General features: G+C 51.9%; 1 protein-coding gene across 9 annotated transcripts in view; it reads left to right on the forward strand.

Annotated features, from left to right (window-relative positions):
• The window catches only part of Agap1 (ArfGAP with GTPase domain, ankyrin repeat and PH domain 1), a 428,036-nt gene that overhangs the window by 100,532 nt on the left and 303,663 nt on the right, over positions 1-23,841 (forward strand). For 5 of the 9 annotated variants that reach the window (XM_032901591.1, XM_032901594.1, XM_032901593.1 and 2 more), the window contains exon 1: positions 21,508-22,927. The exons of the other annotated variants lie outside the window; for them this stretch is intronic. In XM_032901591.1, the coding sequence (XP_032757482.1) occupies positions 22,021-22,927 (907 nt within the window). In that variant the 5' untranslated portion in view covers positions 21,508-22,020. Of the gene's footprint in view, positions 1-21,507; positions 22,928-23,841 lie in introns of those variants that run through there. 9 annotated transcript variants of the gene reach the window in all.

Below are 23,841 nucleotides of genomic sequence, written 5' to 3' on the forward strand. Positions count from 1 at the left end.
TCCCCACCAAGGGACAATGGGTCCCAGTGTGATCTTTCTCCCTTCCATTTGTTCTCATGGCAAGCTGTCCACAGGCATCTGCAGTGGGCCAGATGCCCACAGGCACACCTACTCTGGAAGGTAGCTGGCACAGCCCTCCACTCCAACCTGGTGTGAGGCACTTAATGTCTGACCTCTTCCTCCCATGTCTTTGTGCTCCCAGAAGTTGGACCAGCAGCAGAGGGTTCTGTCTCAGAGATGAGCACAGCCATGACCTGTAGGCACAGGAAGCTGTGCCTACACACACACACACACACACACACACACACACACACACACACACACACACACACACATCCCTAGAGAATCATGCAGCTCTCCCAGAGAGATTTGGCTCTTTGGGAGTAAGGTGGTCTAGTTCTACTAACAGCAGGAGGATCCTAAGCTGCTGGACTTGGCTTCATCTCTTGTGTCCTTGACTCTGGTTTCTGTTGGACAGGACACAGTGGGGAACCTGGTGAAGCTCTGTGTGGAGGAGGGACGCTCAGGGTAAGGGTCAGCTGTGCAGAAATTTCCCAGAAGAATGCAGGGAGATACAGTGGGATCCAACCTTATAATGAAGGTCTCTCCACTGAAGAAGGGCTAGTGGCCACGATTACAGGAGTTATTACAGTTTCCAGCGACAGACAGACAGACAGACAGACACCCCAAAGCCTGATAGCCCCTGTGTTTTCATTGGTTGGTATTAGGGATTGAGTCCAGGGCATTGACCGGTGTTTGTCAAGGAGAGTTATAATGGCTTTATAGAGAGGAAGGAGACTAGAGAAGGCTCATGATGTGAGAAGATAATACCAGTCACTTTTGTTGTTGCTGAGTGAGACTCCAAGCAGCTCACCAGGAAAGTCACTGGGAATACTGGGCCCCTCACAGAGACCCTGTGAGGTAACGTCATCTTGCAGATCCACGAGAGTGTAACCCTGTTGCTCCTCTCTGACTGGGGGTCAGAAAGGTGCCTTGTGAAAACTGCTCACCTTTCCTCTGTGCGATCTCTTAATGAAGTCCCTGGTATCTGAGTTCACACACACATTGGATCTGCTCTGTCCTCTGCTCATCCTCGGAAGAAAAACAGATCACCCAATGAAAGGAAGCCGAGGCCAGAGGCCAGGATGTGTACGGCTTGCATTCATTGGCCTTGTCAAAAAGAAGGTCTGGAGGGAGAAGAAAGGTAGCTGCCTGGCCGTGTTTTTGGGGCGGGCACTGTACTGCCTAGCAGCTCCATGCTGTGTAGAGAGGGACTGCTGGGAGCCACAGCGCCAACGCTGACTTCGGGTGGTACAGGGTGATTCCAGAAGCTTCTGCCGCAGGTGCTGCTAGAGAAATGCTTGCTGTAATCCTTGGAGCTGGAGGCTGGGTGGGATAAGTCTGGAAGAACAGTTAGATTTCTTCCGATAGATAATAGCAGAGAGAGTGGGAAGGGGGGAAGAGAGCTCCGTGCCATTCAGCTTCTCCTGATACCCTTGTGATGTGACGGGTCTGCGGACCTGTGGCTGGCTGTGGGGACTTCTCTAAGAGTCCATGCGTGATGTTTATCCTGGCACTTGCACAAGTGTGTATTCAAGGAGCCCACGCCCTGAAGCCCTGGGTGTACCCCAGTTTATCCCTCGCAGTTCATCATCGTCTGTCACCGTTAGCTCAGAGTAAATCGCCCACTTAGTTATTCGGATCAGAGCTAGGTGCTCAGCCCTGCCTCTTTGCACTGTACTTTTGTCCAGCTGTGTCCCCTCCGTCTGAACATTAGAAGTACCTGCTCTCTTTGCTTCTCTCACAGATTTCACTGAAGCGTAGTAGGGCAACATTAGCAGGCCCAACCTCAGACTCTGTCTTGTCTTAAGGCAGTGGAATTAAAATAGAAAGATGATTAGCCATACCTAAAATAAAAGGAGGGCTGAACAATTGATTTGGAGTTGCTCACAAAGGTAGCCTTGGTCCAAGTGAAGGTGCCAAGAAGACAGAAGTGTCCCTGCCCCGACTGTCAGGCCTCTTTATTGCCATGCTGGGATGGAGTGAATGTTTTTTCTTCCTGAGTGATGTTTTCATCTGAAACTTCACAAGTAGGCAAAGTCCTTTAGAATCAAACGGCTGCCCCTTCATTGCTGTAACCTGAACTGGTGGCAAGACACTGTAGATTCTGGATTGAGGACATGCAAGGTGCTGTGCTACACCACCAGGAAAGAACTCTCCCCAAGATGACCACATTCAGTACCTGTAGAAAGATGCTCTTATAACCCAAGCACAGTCCAGGGCAAGGCGGTCACACTCCTAACCCAAATGCATGCCCTGTGAGATGTTTTGCCGCACAGGCCTTGTTGCCAAAGCCCAAGATGCAGGTGGTTGACACAGTGAATCTTATGTGTGCCTGGGGAGTAATTTTATTGACTGCAGTCAGATCCAGCTCAGCTGCTCCTTGCAGATCAGGTCCTCTTCATTTTGGAAGGTGGGCATTCTCACAAGCTAGGTTCTAGCTGAAGTCTGACAAGTGGACTTGCCTTTCCTGGGTCTGGGGGTGGAGGATCGTGATACCCAATGCCTTGTAGCTTTCCTGTAAACTCCAGTCTCTCCACCGTTGTACCCCTTTAACTGGGAATGGGCAGCACAAGAGTCTTAGTGAGGGAGAAGCCTATGGGGATCACCTTTAGACCTTAAATGAGAGGAACCCAGGTGTTCATAAAAGCCATGGGCTAGGCTCCAAGATGGCTATGACAAAAGGAAATTCACTGTCAGGAAAAGGCAAGGGTTCTGTTAGTAACTACTTCCTAGCAACAATGGGACAGCTGGTAGCTTTCAAGGTGAAGAGTTTGATCACAACTGTATATAAATGGGTTGTATAATTATCAGCTGGTAATTAGCTCTCCACCCTCCCATTAAGGTATTCAAATGATCTGCTGAGCCTTTTACCTGAGGGTCCCCAAGTGATGTGAGCAAGGTCTCAGATCCCACGGTCCCTTTGAATTTGCCCTTTGCAGGTTTTTAGTCCAGGATGGCATTGTGGAGGCCGAAGGGCTTCTTCCACTCCTCAGAGTTGAGCTTTGGGTCCTCATGCATGGCAAATCTTCCTAGTCTTCATCTCAGCATTAAAAAGTGTGTGTGTGTGTGTGTGTGTGTGTGTGTGTGTGTGTGTGTGTGTGTGTGTGTGTGTGTAAGAGTGTGAGAGACAGAGAGACAGACAGAGACAGAATTGTAGTTGTCCATGTTCAGGCACACACACGTACACACAGAAGTCAGAGAACGCCTTTCAGTGGTCAGCTCTGTCCTGTGAGCAGGATCTTCTGTCCTGCGACCAGCTTCATGCTCTCTGATACTCGGCCCATCAACTTCTGGGTGATTGTCCTGTCCCTGCTTCCCTCCCTGTCATTGTAGGAGTGCTGGGGTTTTAGTGGTGTGTCGCAGCATTTGGATTTTTACCTGGCTTCCAACAATCAAACTCCGGCTGTCAGCGCTGATTCCATAAGTGATTTTACCTGCTGAATCCGCTGTTGTAGCACCCTATTCTGAAAGTTTCTTTTTTAAAATTGTCACGAGGAGGCGGGAACCCAGAGCCTCAGTGGTGTACCAAGTGCTCTGCTGTCACCTGCTTCCCTACTTCTAACTGTATGGTCCTTTGGTTATCTCGGCTCAAGCCTGGCCCACTGTATGGGATTTGGGAAGAGCCTGGAGCTCCCTCCATTTCTGTTCTTACTAGACCGTCACCAGCCATGCCCTTCCCCTCAGGCTGAGTTTGCAGCTCTGTCTGTTCTTTTCCCTCCCTACAGACAGACGGTCAGCAAAGGAGTAAGGGGACCAGGGGTGTGGGTGAGGTCTGCATACCTGATTCTGATCCTGTGTCTTGTTCACCTCCACTGCCATCCTCATTAAACCTCCTGGAAGCCAGGCACTGTGAAGTAGCAGGGAGATGTCTGTGACTCTGGGAGAGGGCACAGCTGGGAGCAAAGGTGTCTGTCCTGTCTCCTGCATGCTTGGTTCGCATTGGCCCATCTCACCGCCTCCTAATTGTTCTGACCCAGTAGGGAGACTCTCAGGTTATTCTTTGTCCTGATGTTGTTCAGGGCCTTGGAACTGACAGTGTCCACCTCTTCCCTTTGCCAGGCTTCACAGGGGACCACTCCAGCCCTCATACACTCTAGTCTTCCCTTCTGAGTCTAGTCTGCACATGGTCTTTTCAGACTTGCAGTCATTCCCCAGTCCAAAGCTTGGGAAGTACCTAGAACAATCGTAAGTATACCTGATCAGTATAGGTGGGCTTTATCAGCCCCTGCACTCAGGCATTGATGCCTTCTCTGTTTTAACAGAGGAGTGTCTTGTACTTCAAACGAGTGGCCTTTTACTGTCCAGCTTGGGTTACAGGACTTGCAAGGGACACATTTCAGTAAATGAGACTGTGTGGCTGCACTGTGTCATCAGAGAGATACTTGGGTTTCCTTTTTTGAGAAAGCCCTGGTTGGCCTGGTATTTGCTGTATAGCCCAGGCTGGCTTTGAATTCACACCTCTTGGCTTATCCTCCAGAATGTTGGCTTGAGCCATCACATCTAGCTAAGAAATGAGCTTGTGATTACAGGGCGGTCTTTGGACTGAGAAGGCTAAAGTAAGAATTCACTGCACCTGGGGCGCACCTGCGGACATTGCCAGGTGCCCTTTGCTGGTAAGCAGCCAATTGGGTTTGCCATCCCTCCATCCACTCACCCACATACCATCCACTCCTTTCTCCCGAGGCGTATACTAGTTGAGCATGTTCTCCAGGGGCATGGAGTGGGCTCTCACTGTGGCCTGAGTGCCTTCAAGGCCTGGGGTCTTATAAACTCACATACTCTGTTGAGGGTTCCTTGGCAAATGGGGCACAGAAAAAAAATGAAAAGAAGTACTAATCTTCTGAATAGGGAAAATGTGGTTTTCCAGATTACAAACCTGAGCTCGTCTGGAAGTGAATGAAACGTTCAGAAGAATTTGTTTGAGGACAGTGTCCTAGAAAGAGGCAGGACATGATGCAGAAATGAGGGTGGGGACTGCAGCCATCCCACCTGACCACCCACTAGTCTCTGATCGGCAGCTGAGCAGGGTCTGGCCCGGTTAGTTCATGGCCAGGAGACTTCCTGGGAGTAAATACCAGGTGCTGTTGGCTTTAAGGAAGAGGGGAGGTGGAGGCTGGCCTCAGTGCAGGTTGCAAGGGTAAAGATACTTTTATGGGCAGCAGAGGAGTCTGGTGGAATAGATGCGAAGTGACTCTTGGGTGAGCACACCTGGGAGCAGCTCTGGGACCATTGATTGAGAAGACTGCGCTCCCTGTACACCCACACACCAAACACAGTCTTCAGGTACCCATGCTGTGTCTCTCGTCTCCATATAGATAAGTTTAAAGAGAATGTGTCTGTGGTGATGTCCCAGACAGATGTCAGTCGCTGCAGACCACGCAGACACAAAAGTCCTCACAGGCAAATGGACAAGCATAGTACATCTCAGATGCTCTCGGTGATAGAAGAAGCCACGATTAGAAATTGTACAGTGAAAACTAAGAGAGTCAGGCCTGTGGTCATAGCATGGGTGAGGGGTGGGCTCATATCAGAAGCAGCCTTTGTGTGGGGCCTGCCTACCCCTCCCAGGTTTAGAAATGGGATTACAGAAAAGAACCACAAGATTTGACCCCTGGACTGTTTGCTGAAATTGTAAGTATTCCAGTTTTTACTATGACTGTGGGCTGATTCCCACTGATTCCTCCCCTGGCTTGGTGTTTAAGTGACATGAACCCATCTGGAGGGATAGACAGGTCGGTCAAGCTGAAGTGTTTTGTAATGGTTGCCTAAAGAGGACAGGAAGACTGAAGGGTTCATAGCTGTAGAGAAGAGTGAAGCTGGGGGTCGGGTCAGTTTATTTTCATTTTAAAAGATACCCACAAGGTATCTGGCGGACCAGCCTTCTGGATGACACAGTATCATCTGTAGTGACTTTATTGACAGTCCCTCAGCCTGATCTAAGGCATGGTGTCTCTTTGGGTGCAGCCCGGCTGGCTCCTGTGGCTGGTGGTGGAGCTCTGACTTCCATGTTTGTCAGGGAGTACCACCCTCGTCCTTTGGTTCCCCATCTCACCCAAAGCCCTCCCATTTCATCTAGACAGGCTTTGAGCTTGGTTAGCCTGTCAGCCTCCATGAATAGCAGCTGAAGCAGGTTACTTAGTTGTCAGTGGGGTGACAGTGCTGCTTGTGTTAAGATGGCAACACTGCTGGGTGTGGGGTGTCAACCCCCAAGTTTTATGGGAAGAGACTTGTGTCTGGAGTTTAACAAAAGCACAGAAGTGGTCGGTAATGGTGCTCTGACTGCTCTGCAGCGTGCTGGGTAGGGGCGGCCATGTCTTTGAGTCTCCTCTCTTCAGCCCTGAGTTAGCTCTCTGGCATGGATGCCTTACTAGCCCCTCGAAACTGGTTTCCCTTCCATGAGAAGGAAGTGGTGCCCATTGCTGAGAGCACACAAACCTTGTGTCTCTGAATGAAAAGGTAGGTGCATTCACTGCCTGGAACCTGCAGTTTCGGGGCTACCCCTACCTGCCCTCCATTGATGGGTTAAGTGTAGGGGAGACTTTTCCCATAGATTTAAAAATGGTTGGCTTGAACAAACCACAGAGCTAGATGTAACCATACTTTAAAAAGCTATTTGTGTTTTTGCTCAGAGCATAAACACAATTGTTGAAGAGCCAGTTTGCATCCAAGTTTTAAAATTAAAAATAGCTTTTGTTAGGGCTGGGGATATAGCTCAGCAGAGTACTTGCCTAACACGTACAGAGCCCTGGGTTGATCCCCAGCGCCACATAAAGCTGAGCATTATGGTGCAAGGCTGCAGTTTCAGCACAAAGGAACCAGAAGAAGGAGCACCAGGAATTCAAGGTCATCCTTGGCTACCCTGTCTCAAAACATAAAACAAGTAGCCATTAGCATACCTTACCCAGTGTAGATTCCAGGCCTCATGGTCTGTTGGATGTGTGTGTGTGTACGTACGTGTGTGTGTGTGCTCTGTTTATAGCTCTATATTTAGTGCCATCTGGGAGTCCTCTCCTCAGCTCCTTGGCCTTGCCCACCATAGATGGCACTGTGGCAGGAGAGACCATGAAAGGCACACCATTGTCCTTACACAGACACCCAAGTGAAGAGGGGGGGTCAGACAAGGTGAAGGTCATCCTTGGACATCCCTGTGTGGGTATGCTACAGATGAGTGACCCCAAGACGGTGACACATGTGAAGTGACGTGCACTAGATACTAGTAGTTATTAGTAGTCAACGGTGCCCCCAGCCGCCCGCGTGTTGACAGGCTTCTTTCTGATGGAGCCCACAGGAATTTAAGACTACTCCTTTTTCTTCCCACACATCATCCCTTGATTATAATTTGATCAGAAAGCTCTCCGCCTTGGATCTCTGCTTTATTTTGACCTAGGCAAATTATTTGCAAATTAGAATAAGAATATCCAAAACAGTCTGTTGGGATCTCCGCGTTGTTCCTCCCAGCTGTGTCTAGGCCAAAGTCAAACAGTCACAAGCAGCAGTGTGGGCTCAGTTCAGAGTGACTCCATCACCGTGATTCACATTCATAAAGGAATCCCAGTGAACTTGGAAAGAAAATGACTTTCCTGATGGGATCCTATCATTTCAAACAAATGTCTTCCGTGAAGAAAGAATATTAATTACAGCTGGGTTCAGAGCAGTCCCCTCCCCTCTTTGAGTTGTCTGTTCATCTAGAAGCACAAGGTCGGGGTAGATTTAAAAGCCGATGTAAGCTTTGAAATTTAATTCATCCTGGAACTGAGAGCAGGAGTTACTGGGGTGTACAGGTGCTGGAGACCGGCAGGCTGTGGCTTCCCCTTTTGTTCTTTAAAGCATTCTATTCCGTTGGGAGGTCATCGCCTGGGACACTCCGCTTGTGTATCACCAGATTGAGCAGGTGAAGATGGTAACAGGCAGGCTAACGTGAGGCCCTGGCTTTGGTTCTAGGTGACTTAAAGATCAGTGGAATTCAGCAACATCTTTGAAAATCAAGCTCAGTTGAGGTCGGTGCTTACTTGCATGGGGGTCTTTCCCTGTCTTGTTGAGTATTGCCTTGTTTAACCCCACTTCCCAAAGTGACATCTAAGTTATAGCTCTCATCTCTTCAATTAAAACCCGTTCGTTACAGGGCTTTTCTAACAGGCGGTGTGCGAGTCAGGCGGGGTGGGGTCTTGGCTCAGTGTGCTGCTCTGCAGGGCGCCTTGGAGCAGGCAGGGCTCCTTATCTGCTGAGGAAGGAAGCTCTTGTGCCAGGCATGCATTTTTAACACGGAGCAGGATTGACTCGCACACGTTCAGTGGGGACCTCTAAGGACTGTGTGTGTGTGTGTGTGTGTGTGTGTGTGTGTGTGTGTCTGTCTGTCTGTCTGTCTGTCTGTCTGTCTGTTCCTTCTCTCTGTCTGTCTCTGGGGATCTTCCCCCTCCCTGAGAGAGAGAGAGAATGTGTGTGTGTGTGTGTGTGTGTGTGTGTGTGTGTGTGTGTGTGTGTGTGTGGTGTGCATGCACATGTGCCCGTGGTGCTGTTATGAGTGCCCTGGAGTGATTGATGTGGAGTAAGAGCCTGGTTTTGCTATGGGGATTTATAGGGGGTGGGGCATGCTGCTGCTGCAGGCGGTGATTAGAGCTTTGGTGTTTCTTACTAAATAACTATCTTGGCAATGTAACTGAACCATGAAAGCCAAGGGAATGCTGTGTCCGGAGAAGGCAGACCTTAGCTCTCCCTTCAAGGCTCCTAGGGTTGTCCTTTCCTGCAGCCTGCAAACCCCCATTCTGATGCCTCCAGGGCTGCGTCTGCTACTGCTGGCTAATGAGGCCACATGCAGGGAGTGAATATTGCCACCATCTGTCTTGGTTCCTCATGCCCTAGTAGGGGCAGATACCTGGATCCAGGAGGATGCAGCTGCTGTGCCGGGCAGGCCCAGTGTGCTTGTGTTTGGTTTCCATCCTCAGACCGGATTTGCAGCCTTTTCCGGACACAGCTTTCAAATAAAGGGGGGGGGGGGAACCTTGCACAAGGTATCTATAGTTGGCATTTCTGAACACAATTACAACATTTGAGCACGGCATGCCTGGCTTTAATAGAATCTAACAGTTTTCATCAGGAGGTAGAGATATCCGAGCCTAGATAAGCCGCTATAACTCACTGTGGGCAGTGTACTTCCTAGCTGCCTAAGCGTGTGAGTTTGCAGTATGGGATTCTATTTCTTCTAGATGGGGAAGTGGCTTCATCCTGAGAGACCAGAGGTGATGGTCTCTGCCATCCCCAGGTGACCTGCAGTTGTAAGTTGCTGGGAGTACAGGTGGTCCTGAGATTTTACCTAGGAAAGACCCTTAGTATTATCCAGACATCATGAAGGTGTGGTTGGCATCGCCAGCTCGCCAGGGTCTCAGCTGGCAGGCTTTTGGCATGTCTGTGAGTGATTTCTCGATGGGCTAATTGATGTGGGAAGACTCACCCTAGATGTGGAGAGCACCATTCCATATGCTGAGGTCCCAGATTGAACCCAAAATGATCTACAGATGTGTGACTAGCGGCTTCCTGATGGTGTCTGGTGAGTCCCAGTAAACCTTAACAAAACTTAAGGTATTTCTGACAGTCGTTTTGTAACAAGAAAAATAACTAAGAGATGGTGAATGCTGTGGGCTGTTGTCCTAGCTCCCAGTTCCTCAGAATGTGACAGTATTTAGAAACAGACTTTATCAAGGTGGCTAACACGGGGACCTTTGTCCACTAGGGCTGATGGCCCTGAAGAAATCAGAACATGACAGACATGCAGGGGAGGATATGCAACACAGGGATGGAGGGGGTCATGTGACACAGGTGGTCTGCAGCATCCACTAATTAGGGTTACCCCGATTCTGCCTATATCTTGGTCTTGGACTCCACTGTACAGAGCCGTGAAAATCTTTCACCTGTCATTGAGGCCCCCAGCCTGTGGAACTACATGGTGGCAGCCTTAGCTAACACAGGGTGGTTCTAGCTGGGACCATTAAAATGTTGAACAGCTCCATACTTAAGAAAGCTTTTCCCTTGTGTGTTCCTTTCCTACCTGAAGAACGTGAGCATCTTTCTCTGATAGTGAGAGGACTTCCCCTAGCACACGTAAGAGAATGGCTGCCCCCGGCACCTGCAAGAGTCTGTGTGTCTTCAGAGGAACAAGCAATTCCTCTGGTGCCCAGGCCTGGGGAGGGCTCTAATTATATCCGGAATGCCTCTGTGGGAAAGAATTTATGGCTTTATAAGTGCGTGTTTCTGATTTAGGGACGGGAAGTTGGCAATTGGGAGACCTTGCTGCCTTCTAGGCTGGAAGTGGAGCCTGGGAGGCTGAATGGCAGAGCCCAGCCCAGGAAAGCCTGGAGCTCACAGGGTTGGCCTGGCGTAGGGAGGGTAGGCAGGACGGCAGATACCCTGACAGTGTGTGGCCTTGGCATGAAGACCATGGGGTAGGGGTTGGGGCTAAAGCAAACACCAGCAGGAAGCCAACAAGGGGGGTGGTTTCCGAGCCTGGCTGGCTCCGCTTTAGGGGCTCGGTAGGGCAGAAGGTTGGGGTGAGGTCGTGGGGCCTGCTCTAACCCTGCTCTCCTTCTCCCTCCTCAGCTCTGCTCCCTGGCCTTCTAGCTTTCATGTTTCCCCTCAGTTTCTGCCTGCTTGTTCTGCAGCCTCTCCCCCCAATGCTGCTTCCTTTCCTCCCTCCCCTCCCCCCAGTTTCCTTCTTCCTCTTTCTTCCTGCTTCCACTTAGGCAAGCAGAATGAATCACAGCCCCTCAGCCAGATCCCACATCAGCTTCAGCTGACAAATGACCAGACATATTGGTAACAAAATTGCAGCTGTAACAAGCATGTGTAGCCTTTTCCCTTGTGGTTATTTCCTTAAAAGTAACAGCATAACAAAATAATGATTGAGATGCCATTAGTTCTGGTAAGTGTTCTAGAGACACGACCACGGAACACTCAGTACAACTGTTCAAATAAGGAAGTGGAACATCTTGGATTTTGGTATAGGGGCAGGATAGCCCAGCAAATAGATGTTCCCTGTGGGTTGCTGGGCCTCAGCCAGTTTTCATGTCTCCTGTGGGATCCAGGCACAGTTAGAACCTGTGACTTCACCTATTCATGAAAGAGTGATAACAGTAGCCACACCTGCCCTTGAACGCCCTTCTCCACTACTGGCCGGGCATCAGGAGGGCCAAGATGAGCCCTAACAGGAGCTTGGCCGCAGAGAGACTGAGAGCTGGGAACTGTGATGACCCTGGGCTGTTGTCTCACTTTCCAGAGATGAGATGTTTTGCTAAGAGCTACATGGCATAGTGTTCAGGGCCTGGGGGGGCTCCGTTATCTTTTCTTGCACCTTATTTGAATCAGATAAGCTTTAAATGCTCTATGCACTCTTCACAGGAAATGCCTACATGCCACCAGCTCCTTGGGCCACCTTGTCCAGGCTGAAAGGGGTGTAGGCCGGGCGGGCTGGCACTGTTGTGATCCCTGAGTTGACATGCTTGTGTTGGTGTTTGATGACTGTCTGGACGAACTGAGGGTCTTAGAAGCTTGCTTTCCTGGATGCAGTGTATACTGGCTGCATTAGACTACCCCGATATAAACCCCAGTTTTCCAGAGTCTCTCTGAGAAAAGCCCCACGGGGATATTCTGCTGTTTACTACCCCTCTCTAGCCCTGAAATTTCCCACTATGACTGTTTATTCTCTGGAAATCCTTAGACAGGGGAGCAGCAGGTAAGGTCTTCATTTTTCCTCTGGGGGTCAGGTTGGGATCCCTGCATATCCACCCATCACAGCCCATGCTGTGACAGTGGTGGCTGTGAGAATGCATGCAAAGCTGGGTGCTGGTTAGGTCCGGCTACCAGCCATTGCTGCAAGACTGATGCCAGTCTCTTTTGAAGCAGCCCAAGGTCATTCCAAGTCTTTTTTCTGACTCTTCTGAGCCCTAGGCCTGGATCTCTGCAGATACCTTGAATGTCAAGTTACTTCCAGTCCTAGGAATGCCATGTTGGGCCTGGCATGGTTCCTATCCTACGCCCAACAAGGAACTGAATATCAGGGGCTATCAAAAGCCTCTGCCCACCCCCCAACCCCCCATGCCTAGCACCCTGTTCCCTGAAGCAAAGCAAGGCCTGGGCTCTCCATGGGCAGTCACATCTGGAGCAGCCCTTCCTCCCAGGACACAGTATGTTTTCATGGTTTCCACTGAGGGAGGAACAGGCTATCACAGAGGGCGGCCACCCAGGGTCAGCTGCACAGGATTTTTGTGGTCAGGGAAGAAGTGACTCACCATCTGACCTTCCCTGTCTGTTCCTAACTGCAGGAGATTGTATGGGTAAACTTCTGTGTAGGAGAGGGGACCAAAAGGGACACTGTGGGGGTGCAGTGCCTGTTAGCTGACCTGGTTTGTGACAGGATTGGGTAGGACTGCTACCCTGCCGAGGTGATCCTGAACCACCTGCCAGCAAGTGGGGGGTGGTGGTGGGGAGAAGCTGCTGTCCCTGAGACTTGAGGTTAAGTTCCCAGGGCAGACACAGGGAAGAGTGTCTATTCTTCAGGGAAGGCATGACCAAGGCCAGCAGGGGGGGAAAAAAACAACAACCCATATTAGACTCGATCTTGCCTAATATGATTCTCTAACAGGAATCATGGGGTGACTGCAAATGACATGGTTAGGATTGAGAAAGGATTGAAGTTGTTCCAGTGGGGAGGTGGAGGCAGACTTGCAGTAATCACTGGGTCAACACCTCACACACCAGATCATGTGTGTCTGTCTGATTGTCATAGCTCTGTCATGTTTTCACAGGCTCAGGATCCCTTACTTGGGTCTCAGGGGTCTGTGTCATTCAAATCATGGAACCTGGCCCCAGCCACTGAGTTCTTCAGGGTGGCTGAAGGTATCAGGCTTGGGGACACTTGAAGGATGTTCATTTTACTCTGCAGGCAAGACATAGTTACTGAGCAGAATTGCACCATGAAGCCCTGATGCTATCAGGGCTGAGGACTGTTTCTGGAAAGGGAGCTGAGTGTAGGCGTGTGGAGTAGGCTGGAAGGATGCTTGACTTGGACATCCTTCTGTGTGGGATGGCTGAGGGAATGGGAAATCCCTGAGAGGGGAAGGAAGTAGTTCTGACTGGAGTACAGGCGATGGCTGCTCGTTGGAAGGCCTGCAGGTGGAGGAGAGCACCTTCTAGGTGACTATAAAGAACAACACAGGGTCACCTGCCAACTCAAATGCATGACCCAAGGTCATCGTGAGAGGGGACAGGCAGCTTGAAATCATTGGCGTGGGAAAGGGCTGTCTGGGGCTGCAGTGAGAGTCAAGGTCTTGTCATCATTACAGGAGAGGTTGGTGACACATCTTGATGTTGCTGCTTGTGTCCTAGACTGTCCCTCTTAGGGATGAAGATAGGGTGGGACATGTTCCCAGGTGATGTCTGTGCTGCTTCCAAGGCCACATCTGAATTGGGGTTTCAAAGGATCTCTTCTGGGCCATGACCAGGTATGACGTCTTAGAGTCATGAGGGACAGGTAGGGTAGTGTCTGCTGTGGACTGTGATGTCCCCTGTCCTTTGCTGAATAGAGAAGAGAAAGCTTAGACTACAGCCGGTGTCAGCTCTAGGTGAGCCACCTGTGTGGCTTATGGAAGGAGCCCTGGAGTGGAGGGAACGTGATGGCGTGGACAGGCGTGATGGCTGCCTTTGTGGTGAACTGGTCTTGAGGGAGGGATAAGAGGCGAAGGGGCATGGAGTTAGCCAGCCCCTGCTTTGTGTGTTCCTTGCTGCCAAGCATGCAGCAGTGTCTCGGGATTTCTGCGTCAGAGGGCACTGCCCCACAGAGCCCAGAGTCTCTGTTCCCAGATCCTGGCAAGTTTGCCTTTGTGTATGGCCGGCCAGTTCTCCATCTTTAACATCACTTCTGACACAGCATGCAGAGTTGGTGGGAGGACCACAAGTCCTGGAATACTCCGAATTGGTGACCGTCGCTCTTCAGCTCTCCAGTCTCCTTTAGTTTGCCGTCCTTACTGGAAGATTATGGAGCTGGTGGCAAGTTTGGAAGGAGTCACAGGGAGCTAAGTGTCAGAGCATGGTGAAGAAGCACAGTGGCTGGAGCATGGCTGGGTGCCTGGCAGAGCCCTGCAGCTTCATTCTCACCCCTGCCCCACCCCACAGGCTCCCCACCCCTCCTCTAACCCCACCCCCTGAGCTATAGAAGCTTAGCTGGATCTCTGCATAAGGCCCCTGGAGGCTTATGTGAGGCAGGTAGGTAAGGCGCGTGCGGGGCAGGTAGGATTCATTCTTCTCTATTACTGTCAGCCATGATATGGGGCTTCCTTCCTTCTCTTCCAAGGAGCTCAGGTACAAGGCAGCTGCTCCCTTGTAACTGCCAGGGGAAGTGGTTGCTGTCTGCTGCCTGGGTGCTGTTTGCTTATCCTTGGTGCCTGAGGACCACTGAAGTGATCCACTGGTTGACAGTAGCAGGGGAGAGGGAGGAAGGCGGAAGGACGTGACATTTAGACGGGGAGAGAATGGATCCTCCCTTGAAACCTCTGGTCAAAGAATTCCAAGTAACCTCTGGGAGAACCCAACCTGGGGTGCAGAGATGCTCCTCGGGACCTGTGCAGACCCAGGGCATCATTTACGGCCCTGACTTTGATAATCACGTAAATGCCAGGAAAACCTGTTAAACCTCCCAGTGTAGGAAGATGGGGTGTCCAAGGATTTCTATCTTGGCTGTCTACTAACATCTGCTGACTAGTGCCCTACTCTCTGCCTTCATCGGAGCAGCTGTGCCTGCGTGCAGACGACCCTCTTTAACTGTTGCTGGTCCTTCATAGGGGATTCTCACATGATCTCAGTTACTCCGTCCTGTGCTTAAGCTGGTCCTGTATAATTCCGTTGTAATCGCATGTGGTCTTGGGGTCTCCGCAGGTGCTGTGGTGCTGTGGGTTATAGACTGTTTGAAGTCTACCCAAAGAGACCCTAACTCTGCATCTGTTGGGAAGGCATCATCGATGCTGGGGCAAGACGTTCTGGTGGTCCAGGTGCATTGGGGTTAACTGCCCTCCTGTGAGCAACTTCTGACCGCTGCTGAGAGTCCGACCAACTCCCTGGTTCTCCAGGTTGGATTGTGGGGAGCCATGCTTTGGCATGTTTTTGCTGCTCTGGTGAAAGGAGTAGATGTTCCCAGCCGCTAGGGAAAGGGTTTCCATGACACTAGGATGTACTTCACAGCCATCGAGGGTGTGTCCCATTTGTTGATGCCTCTTAATTCCTTTTCCTTGGCTGCATGCTTGCAGCTGATGTGTGGAAGGCTGGGGGGAAGGAAGATGAGGTAGGAATCCTTCTGCACACTGTGGTTGTGGCCACGTGGAGTCCTTGGGGAATCACTCTAAGTGGGAGCCGCTGTGCTAAGTGTTGCTTGAATTCATTTCTGTAAAGTGATGGCTCATACATCTGACTAATGTCTTAAGTCTTCTTCACTGACACAGAGAAAGTGTCCATGTGTGGTAGTGCAGTTTCTCACAGTGGATGCTCTGCAGAGCGTGCTAGAAAACCACAGCAACTCACTGGTTTCCATGTAGGTGGAGATGTGGCCTTCGCTGGGTTTGGGACTGTCCTGGGTTTACTGCTCCAGGCTGTGTTGAAAAGCCGTGGCTGGGTTTCAGATGCTCCCTGGCCCTTCTGCAGAAGGCTCTGTTAATTTCTGTTCCTTGGTGGTTTCCAGTGTCATAGGATGGCATCTCTGTGGGAGTGACAGTGGAGGATCCCTAGGCTTCGGAGGTCAGTGCTAGTCCTTCCTGACCCCCGCACACCTAACTTGGGGCATCTGTAGATGAAATGAGTGTATTGTTACTTAGCTGTAAACTTCTACAAAACCCTTCCCATCGTTTTATTCATGGCCACAAGACTTGTTCATTCAGTAATTTGGTAGGTGACCTGTCCATCCTCACAGGATGATGGGTGGTTTGGTGACTTGCATCTCACTAATACTGGTCTGTTTTATGGCTGATTCCTGGAAAGAACGCAGTCTCTCTTACCTGAAGCCCAGTTAGAGCTGCTGGCCACTGTTAAGCCATGCAGAGGTGGGAAGGTGTGGCCGGGAAGCACCCTTGAGTTTCTGCTCAGTGTAGAGTTTGCACTTTGGAGCAGATGTGCTCCACCCATGGCAGTCTTGTCCTCCTCAGGACATTTGCCAGCACTTAGGGACACTTTTACTGATATAGTCAGGAAGGGTATTTCTGGGATCAAGTGGGAGGAGGACAGGCCTGCTGTTGCACAACCTGTAAGAAGGCTCTGTAACAGTGGACGGGCCAGCAGAGTGTCACAGCATTGAGGGCGGCTGGCCTGGCACCTCTTCCTCTCAGTGTCACCCTGTCATGCACTGTGGGCACTGTCCATTTCCTGCCCTCAGCCCCTGGCACTTGCTTCCGCTTAGCAAACGGCTTCCTACTTCTCTGCCCTTCTGCCCTGCAGGTTCCCCTTCTCCCTCCAGCCAGCCTTCCTAGTACTGTTTTAGGCCAGCTCCATGCACTGACACCACCAACAGCAGGTGAAGAGTTGGCCTCTTGTTGGAAGTCCATCAGCCCTCTGCAGATGGAGGACACGTGTCCTGGCCACTGCATCATGCAGGGTGTGTGTCACCTTCTGTGGTGCTTACCTGACATTTAGGAATCCCTGGGACTGAGATGGACTATACTGTGTACTACCAGGGGGCAAGATCCCCTGTCCTTTGCCCTCACATTCGGGGACCGTTACCCATTCATCCCGACTGTGCCACCTTCTAACAGGATGTGGGGGGCAAAGCCCTTTGTCCTGGAGTCAAGCCAAATTTGGTTTTGGTAAGTTTCCCTGACCAGACTTCCTTCCTTGTTAGTGTCTAAAATGTGGTGACATTGTCACTGAGGAACCTCCAGCCGCAATGGAAAAGCTCACAGAATCACATTGCCTGCAGGTGTCTGGCCACACGCAGCCAGGTCTCTGGCCTGTTGACAGCCTTTCCTTTGGTGGCTGCTCCATGAGGAACAGCACAGGAAGCATGATGGTGCTCAGGCGACCCCTGGTCCTTCCTCCTGCTTAGTCGGCATGTCCCTGCCCTGAAGAGGAGCACACATTCCCTTCCTGACCAAGCCATCAGGTTCAAATGCTCTTCTTTCACATTTCTCCCTGTATCTGAGGGAGCTAGATACGGGTACCGAACCCAGGACCTCAGGCCTGCTAGACAGCAGACATTCCATCAATGAGCCAAAACCCTATCGCTGTATTTTTGTTTTGAGACAGGCAGGGTCTTGCTAAGATACCCAGAGGAACTTGAACAACTTCTGCTGCCCATAAAAGCCTCAAATTTGCAGTCCCTCCTATCTTAGCCTCCCAAGTCGCTGGGATAACAGGCCTGAATGATTGACTCTATTTGCAACTTTCAGCTTGTAAAATCCAAACGCTGGTCCCCACAGACCGTATCATCCAAGGCGGGGACAGTACACAGAGCACAAATCTCAAATCAGAAGTCCTCTGAACTGCCTTCCGGATGGGATTGAGGCTCATGCTGAGATCTGAAAGTGACAGTCACATACAACATTGCACTGTCAGCCAGCAGCCAGAAGCTCGCTCCTGAAGCCCAGCAAGAAGCTCTTTGTGGCTCTGGGCATCTGTGCCCAGGCCAGGGTAGGACTTTGCTTTGTGGTTTCTGATGCCAGCAGACAAGAATCTAAGAGACCGTGACCCTGATTACTAGCTATCAAATTGTGTTTTTTGTTTTTTTTTTTTTTTGAAAGTTGGCCTGTGAAGCAGGTGGTTCCTCTGCTGATGTGCAGAGAAGTTCCTTTAAATAAGGCTTATAGGCTGTAATCAATACCTGCAAAATCTAATGTCCATGACAGAGGCTTAATTGATGACCTGCTAGAAATGGCACTGGATATAGGCCAAAGGCTTCTATAAGCTTTGGACTGGGCAAGTGGCCAGATGCCAAGGTGAGGAGGTAGGGGATCGGGAGGGCTATTTGGACCCTCTAAGGCTTTTCTTATTCAGACAGCTGGATTTCTGCAGTGCCCAAGCCCTGCACATGTGCTTTAGAAGGATGGAGCAAAGAGATCAGGACACACACACACACACACACACACACACACACACACACACACACACACGTCATGTGTTCGTTCATTTGTTTCAAAATGGTGATATATGCTACATGGTATGTGTGGAAAATCCAAGATGTGGTCCGGTAGTGTCCATTTAGGAACACCCAACAGAATACCTCAGGAACACTCAGCAAGGCGTGTGAAGCGTTTTCTTTTAGCAGAGGCAGGTCTGGCTTTGTGCAGGGGATTTAGGTTTTGGAGTGACAAGCTCAGGCTCCTGTGTCTTCTGAGACTGGGAGAGCCCAAGTCTCCAGGGCTGTGGGGAGAGGCCAAGACTGTGAAGGGGACATGTAGGCCTTCAGGGGTGTTTAAGCCTGGTGTGTGGAGCTCATGCGTCCTCCTGCTTAGAGTGCCCAGAGAGTGAGCAGCAGCTTGGCTGGCTGGGTGCTCTGAGTCTCCCAGGGAGACTGTGTGTCATCTGAGGTGGATGGAATGGATTCTTCTACTCTGCTGCCTGCATCCTTGTAGGGTACTGCACAAAACCTGGGATGGATTCCATACCAAGAAAGAACGGCAGCGGTTATAAACCTTCCTAATGCTGAGACCCTTCAATACAGTTTCTCTACCATAAAATTGTTTTGTTGCTACTTCATAACTGTAATTTTGCTCCTGTTATGAGTCATAATGAGTCTGTGTTTTCTGATGGTCGTAGGCGACCCCTGTTAAAGGGTCATTTAATTCCCAAAGGTGTTGTAACACACAGGTTGAAGACCAGTGCTGTAAAGGAGTGCAGAATCACTACCACCCCTCATTTTGTTACGTATGCTTCAGGTAGTAAGGGAAAGTTTGTTTCCCTTTCTTTACTCTGCACTAGATACTGTTAGGGTTCACATCCGTATTGAAAGAAGCCTTGTTCTTGCACACTGAGAGGTAGCCTCCAGCTCCAGCAGGCTTAAGTCTGTCTTTGCTCCGGGCGCAAGGCTCTCTCTTTCCTGTGTGCGGCTCCCGTATCTCAGCTTGCAGATCTGGTGACCCAGACATTTGTGCAGCCACTGTACTGCGTAAGGCTAGGCTGTTGCCAGGTCCTGGTGGTGCTGATTTATTGATGGACAGCACGCTGCTTACTGTTACCACCCTGAGACTGCCCTCCAGTCTCTTAGTCCTAAGATTACAGACATCATTTTTACAAGTTTGTGAATTCCTTGAGGCAAGAGACCCTGTCTTATCCTTTTGTGTACAGTATAACACACATCTCTGTATGAATAAATGAGCCCATAGAAAAACAATGAAAATACGTTAATAATACTTCCTGGTAATACCAGGAAGTTTAATTTTTTTCGATGGAGCCTAGGCCAGTGCTGTTCACGTTCTTGTCTGCTTTTCCTTGCTAATAAAGCCGCTGAAACGAAAGTCGTGAGTGTAGACTCGGGCACTGAGATTCCAATTCAGAGTTCCATTCTCACCCAGCAGCTGTGCAGTCCTGGGGGACTCAGCCCGAGCCTCCGAGCCTCGGCCTCCTCCTAACCGGATACATGTAGACATTTTAACACGTTTCATGCCTGGCTTCCACCTCTCCCTCCTTCCTCTTGGGTTTTATCGAGAGAGCCGCTTTATTGAAACAGAGGCTAACATGGCCTTGACCTTTGAATGGCATGTCCGAAGGATCAGAGTTTCGAACTGAAGTACACCTTGCCCATAACTGATGATAGGGATTGTGTAATTGAGGTAGAATTCATTAGTGGTGGCTAGCTAGCTGTATTTTCAAATATCCTTGGAATACAGGCTGGAAAGATGGCTGAGTGGGAGAAGTGCTTGCCATACAAACACCAGGGCAGGACTTTGGACTCCCAGTCCCCACATAAACGTCTGGGGAATGTGGCAGCTCATCTGTAATCCAACACTGGGGAGACAGGTTGGGAGATCCATGGAACAAGCTGGCTACCAGACTAGCCAAATCAAGTTCTGTGTGCAAGTGAGAGACGCTGCCTTAATGTATAAAATGAAGAGTTACTGAGGAAGAACACTGACATCCACCTGCACCTCCACTTGTGCATGCACCCTCCATACACCCCCTCTCCTGACACGAGCTTGCCCACATGCAGGCAATAAGTAAATGAGTCATGTAGCAACTTTTCTAATAGTTTTCCATTAAAATCCATGTTTCATAGACTTCAGTTATTTTGGGAGACCTGACTCATTCATTCATCCTTCTACTACTGTCATTGGCATGAACACAACAGATGCCTCCCACATTTTGTGGTCTCTCAGCTGGGGAGACCTTCCCAGCCACTGTACCTTGCCTAGGTGCAGCCTCCAGGGACCCCTGGCTAAGAGGAGAGATCCCCCTCAGCATCTGGTTGGTGGGCACTGTATATAATGCATTTTCCTCTTGGACTTGTAAAGGGGAAGACCGAGAAGCAGCGCATCTGGGTTCAGGATGGTCTGAAGTTCTGGCTTGATGTCTGTATATAAATCCTGTATTACATGGGGGCGGGGAGGTGTAGCCAGAATGAAGGGAGAGGCAATTTTTAAATATTCATGGTGAGTGTGCCTGACCCACAGGCTCCAACTGCCCCAAGAGTGCTAATCTAAGTTGGGGAGCGATTATCTTAGTCCTATAGGTAGAGAGCCTAGGTGGTCAGGAAGGGGAGGAGACTGGCAAGTTGTTCTTCCTGCTTCTAAGCCTGCTGCTCAGACAGCAGATTTATATTTTGGAAAACATTGTATAAATTACCTTAGAGATCACTGGCCTCAGGGAATGACTGGTTTTGTGTTATCTTTCTTTTAAAATTATTTCTTTTATTATGTGTATGTACAATGTACCAAGAACATGCAGGCACCTTTAGAGGTCACAAGGGGGCATCAGATCCTCTGGAACTGGAGTTAGAGCTGGTGTGAACCCTATGTGGGTTGTAGGAACACAGCCAGTGCTCTTAGTTGCTGAGCCATCTCTCCAGATCCTCTTGTTTTCTAGGAGTTAAAAGTTAGAAGTCACAGGTTTCAAAGAAATCTTTGATATTGTTGAGATCTGGTCCCTCTCTGTGGGTGGCTGAACATGTAAGATCAAACTAGCCTCAAACTCAACGATCCTCCTGCCTCAGCTTCATGGGGTTTCTTTCCCAGCAAGTCATTTGGGTTTCATTTTCTAAGCTGCACAGATAGCTGAGGCCTCAAATGACCTTGCAGCAAGCAGGTCCTGGAGAGCGCAGTATGGGATTACTGCTCGAAGCTGATCCGCTCCGCGCGGTGGGGATCCATCCAGCGCTTGGGCTTGCCCTCCGCCGCGCTCGCCGCCGCCTCCGCGCTCCCGGGACCCGCAGGCCCCGCTGGGCGCGGCCCGCATCTCCGCACGTCGGCCTCCGCCCGCCCGCCCGCCCCGGCGCGCATTTCCATTTTAAACCGCCGCCCGCCCGCCCCTCGACCGACCGCGGCCGGCGCAACCACCCGCGCGGCACGGAACCTCGGGAGAGGCGGAGGCTGCCGGACTGCCGAGCTGTGCAGGAAAAGGCCCTGGGATGCGCTTCGGCCCAGCGCACTAGACAATGAAGCCGCGGGCGCTGCTGCCCGCCGCGGGCTTTGCGCACCCAGGCCGCACCTGCCGGCGAGGCGGGTTCCGTGCCTGAGCGCCCACCCGGCCCCTCATGGCTCGGCTCTCCGGGTGCGGACCCCGGCAGTCGGGCCGCGTGGCACGCGGACGGGCGGACTCCAGGGGCGCTGTTCCCGCAGCCTGAGCGCGGGCCTCGCTGCGCGCGGGGGGCGTGGGCGCCGCTCCCTGCCCGCTTGGGCTCTGCACCTGGCCAGCTCTGCGCCTGAGGCGCGCGTCCCGGCAGCCCGCGGCGCTAGATGCAGCCGGGCCTCGGAGGGCGGCGAGGCGGCCGCGGCCCCTGGGGACATGTACCTGCTGGACGGCAGCGGCGAGCCCGCGTCTTCGCCTGCGGACACGATGTCGCGTGGGACGCCCCCCAGGAAGACGGTCTACCGCATCTCGGTGACCATGGTCAGGAAGGAGCAGCTGGCCGCTCCGGCTCCACGTCCTACTCGGCGGTCCCGGCCCGCGCGCTCCCCGGAGGCGCCCGGGCGGCTGGAGGAGGAGGCCGAGGAGGCGGCGGCTGAGGATCCTGAGATCGGGCCGCGCGCCTGGGACTTCCGCGCCTTTCGCACACGCAGCACCGGGCAGCTGGAGCTCGGGCGGCTGCGGCCGTGCGCACGCGACACGGAACCCACGGACCTGATGGGTAGCCCCACGACTGAGGGGCCCAGCAGTCCTGATGGGGAGGAGGCACGGGCCGCGCCCCTGCGGCGGAGCCTCAGCTTTAGGCACTGGAGCGAGCCCGAGGCGCCGCGGAGCCCTGCGCTGAGCGGCGGGAGGCGCCACAGCAGCTCTGGAAGCCTGGCATGGATGCCCGACGACGAGGTCGAGGCGGACGTCGTCCCAGAACCGGTGGCTGGAGTGCAGCCGGCTGCTGAGAAGCGCAACACCTTGGACGTGGGCGAGGTGCTCAGCAAGAACGATGCCCTCTCAGACCTGGAGCGCTGGGAGCGCAGCAAGAGCAAGAACCGCACGCTGGACAACAGCGACCTGCAGCGGCTGGAGCGCGCGCGGGCCGCGGCTGCCGGCCCTGGGGCCGCCTCGGAGCACCGGCTGCTGCGTTTCTTCAGTGGCATCTTCGCGCGCAGGGACGGCGGGCCCTCACCCCGCAGCGGCGCCCTACGCTCGCGCGGTTACTTCAGCCTGCGGCGGGCCCCGGCCGACACGCACTCATCCAGTGCGGAGAGCATCGAGGGGTCCCCGCGCAGAGGTGGGCAGCCCAGCCGGGGACTCCTGGGCTGGATGAAGAGTGGTGGGGGCTAGGTCTGCGCTCCAGCAGACTGCGGTGTGAGCACTTTGAGGCCCCGGGAACAGCGGGGGGCAGTGCTTTTCCTGGTGTCCAGCGAGGGTGCAAACTAACCTGCTGCACAGTGCAGCAGCCTGGGTGCTACTGAATGCTGTCACTCCCGGCTTTATGTGCTTTAACAGTTCCGGGCCTCCCACCTGGCCTTAGTGAGTTGACTAGGGTAGGGTTACCTGGCCAATTTTTGCCCCTTGCTGGTGCTGGTTCAGCCTTCTTCATCAAGAAGTATGGAGCAAGAGCATGCCTCTGCCTAGACCTGGGGTAGGGTGTGGGGTGGGCATAGCAGCCCCGGTCCTGGACAGTACTATGCAGGTGCAGCTCCTGGCTGACCACGCACGAGGGGCCTGGATCCCTTTTGCGGAGATCCTTGCGTTCTTTCCTCGACACCGGGCAGGCTGTTGTTTCCACCATCCTTAAGTGCAATGATGGCTGATATGGAAGTTCCTACCAATGGAGTCTTTGATAGAGTCAGCTCATTATCGGTGAGAATGAATGACAGGTATCCAGGCTCCTCTTTCTCCCCACATGCCATTGGGAAAGCAAGCCCGGACTGGTCATAAATGCTGGAGAGTGAGGTGACAGTCCTGCAGCCCACCCTGAAATCTCAGGGGTGTCTGTTTCTCACATGCCTACTGGGGCCTTTTGGAGAAGTTTCTGGGGTTAGATTCTGAAAACAATAAATTAGACAGCAGATAGATCACGTTTGGGGGGCAGGCGGAGCCTCCTGAAACCAGGAAGCATGGATCTGGCTTCTGTATATCACCCGGAGGGAAAACACTGAGCCGGGAGGGAGTAATCGTTACACCTACTGTGGGGGAAGG

This window comes from Rattus rattus, chromosome 4 (assembly GCF_011064425.1).
Source record: "Rattus rattus isolate New Zealand chromosome 4, Rrattus_CSIRO_v1, whole genome shotgun sequence".
NCBI lineage: Eukaryota > Metazoa > Chordata > Mammalia > Rodentia > Muridae > Rattus > Rattus rattus.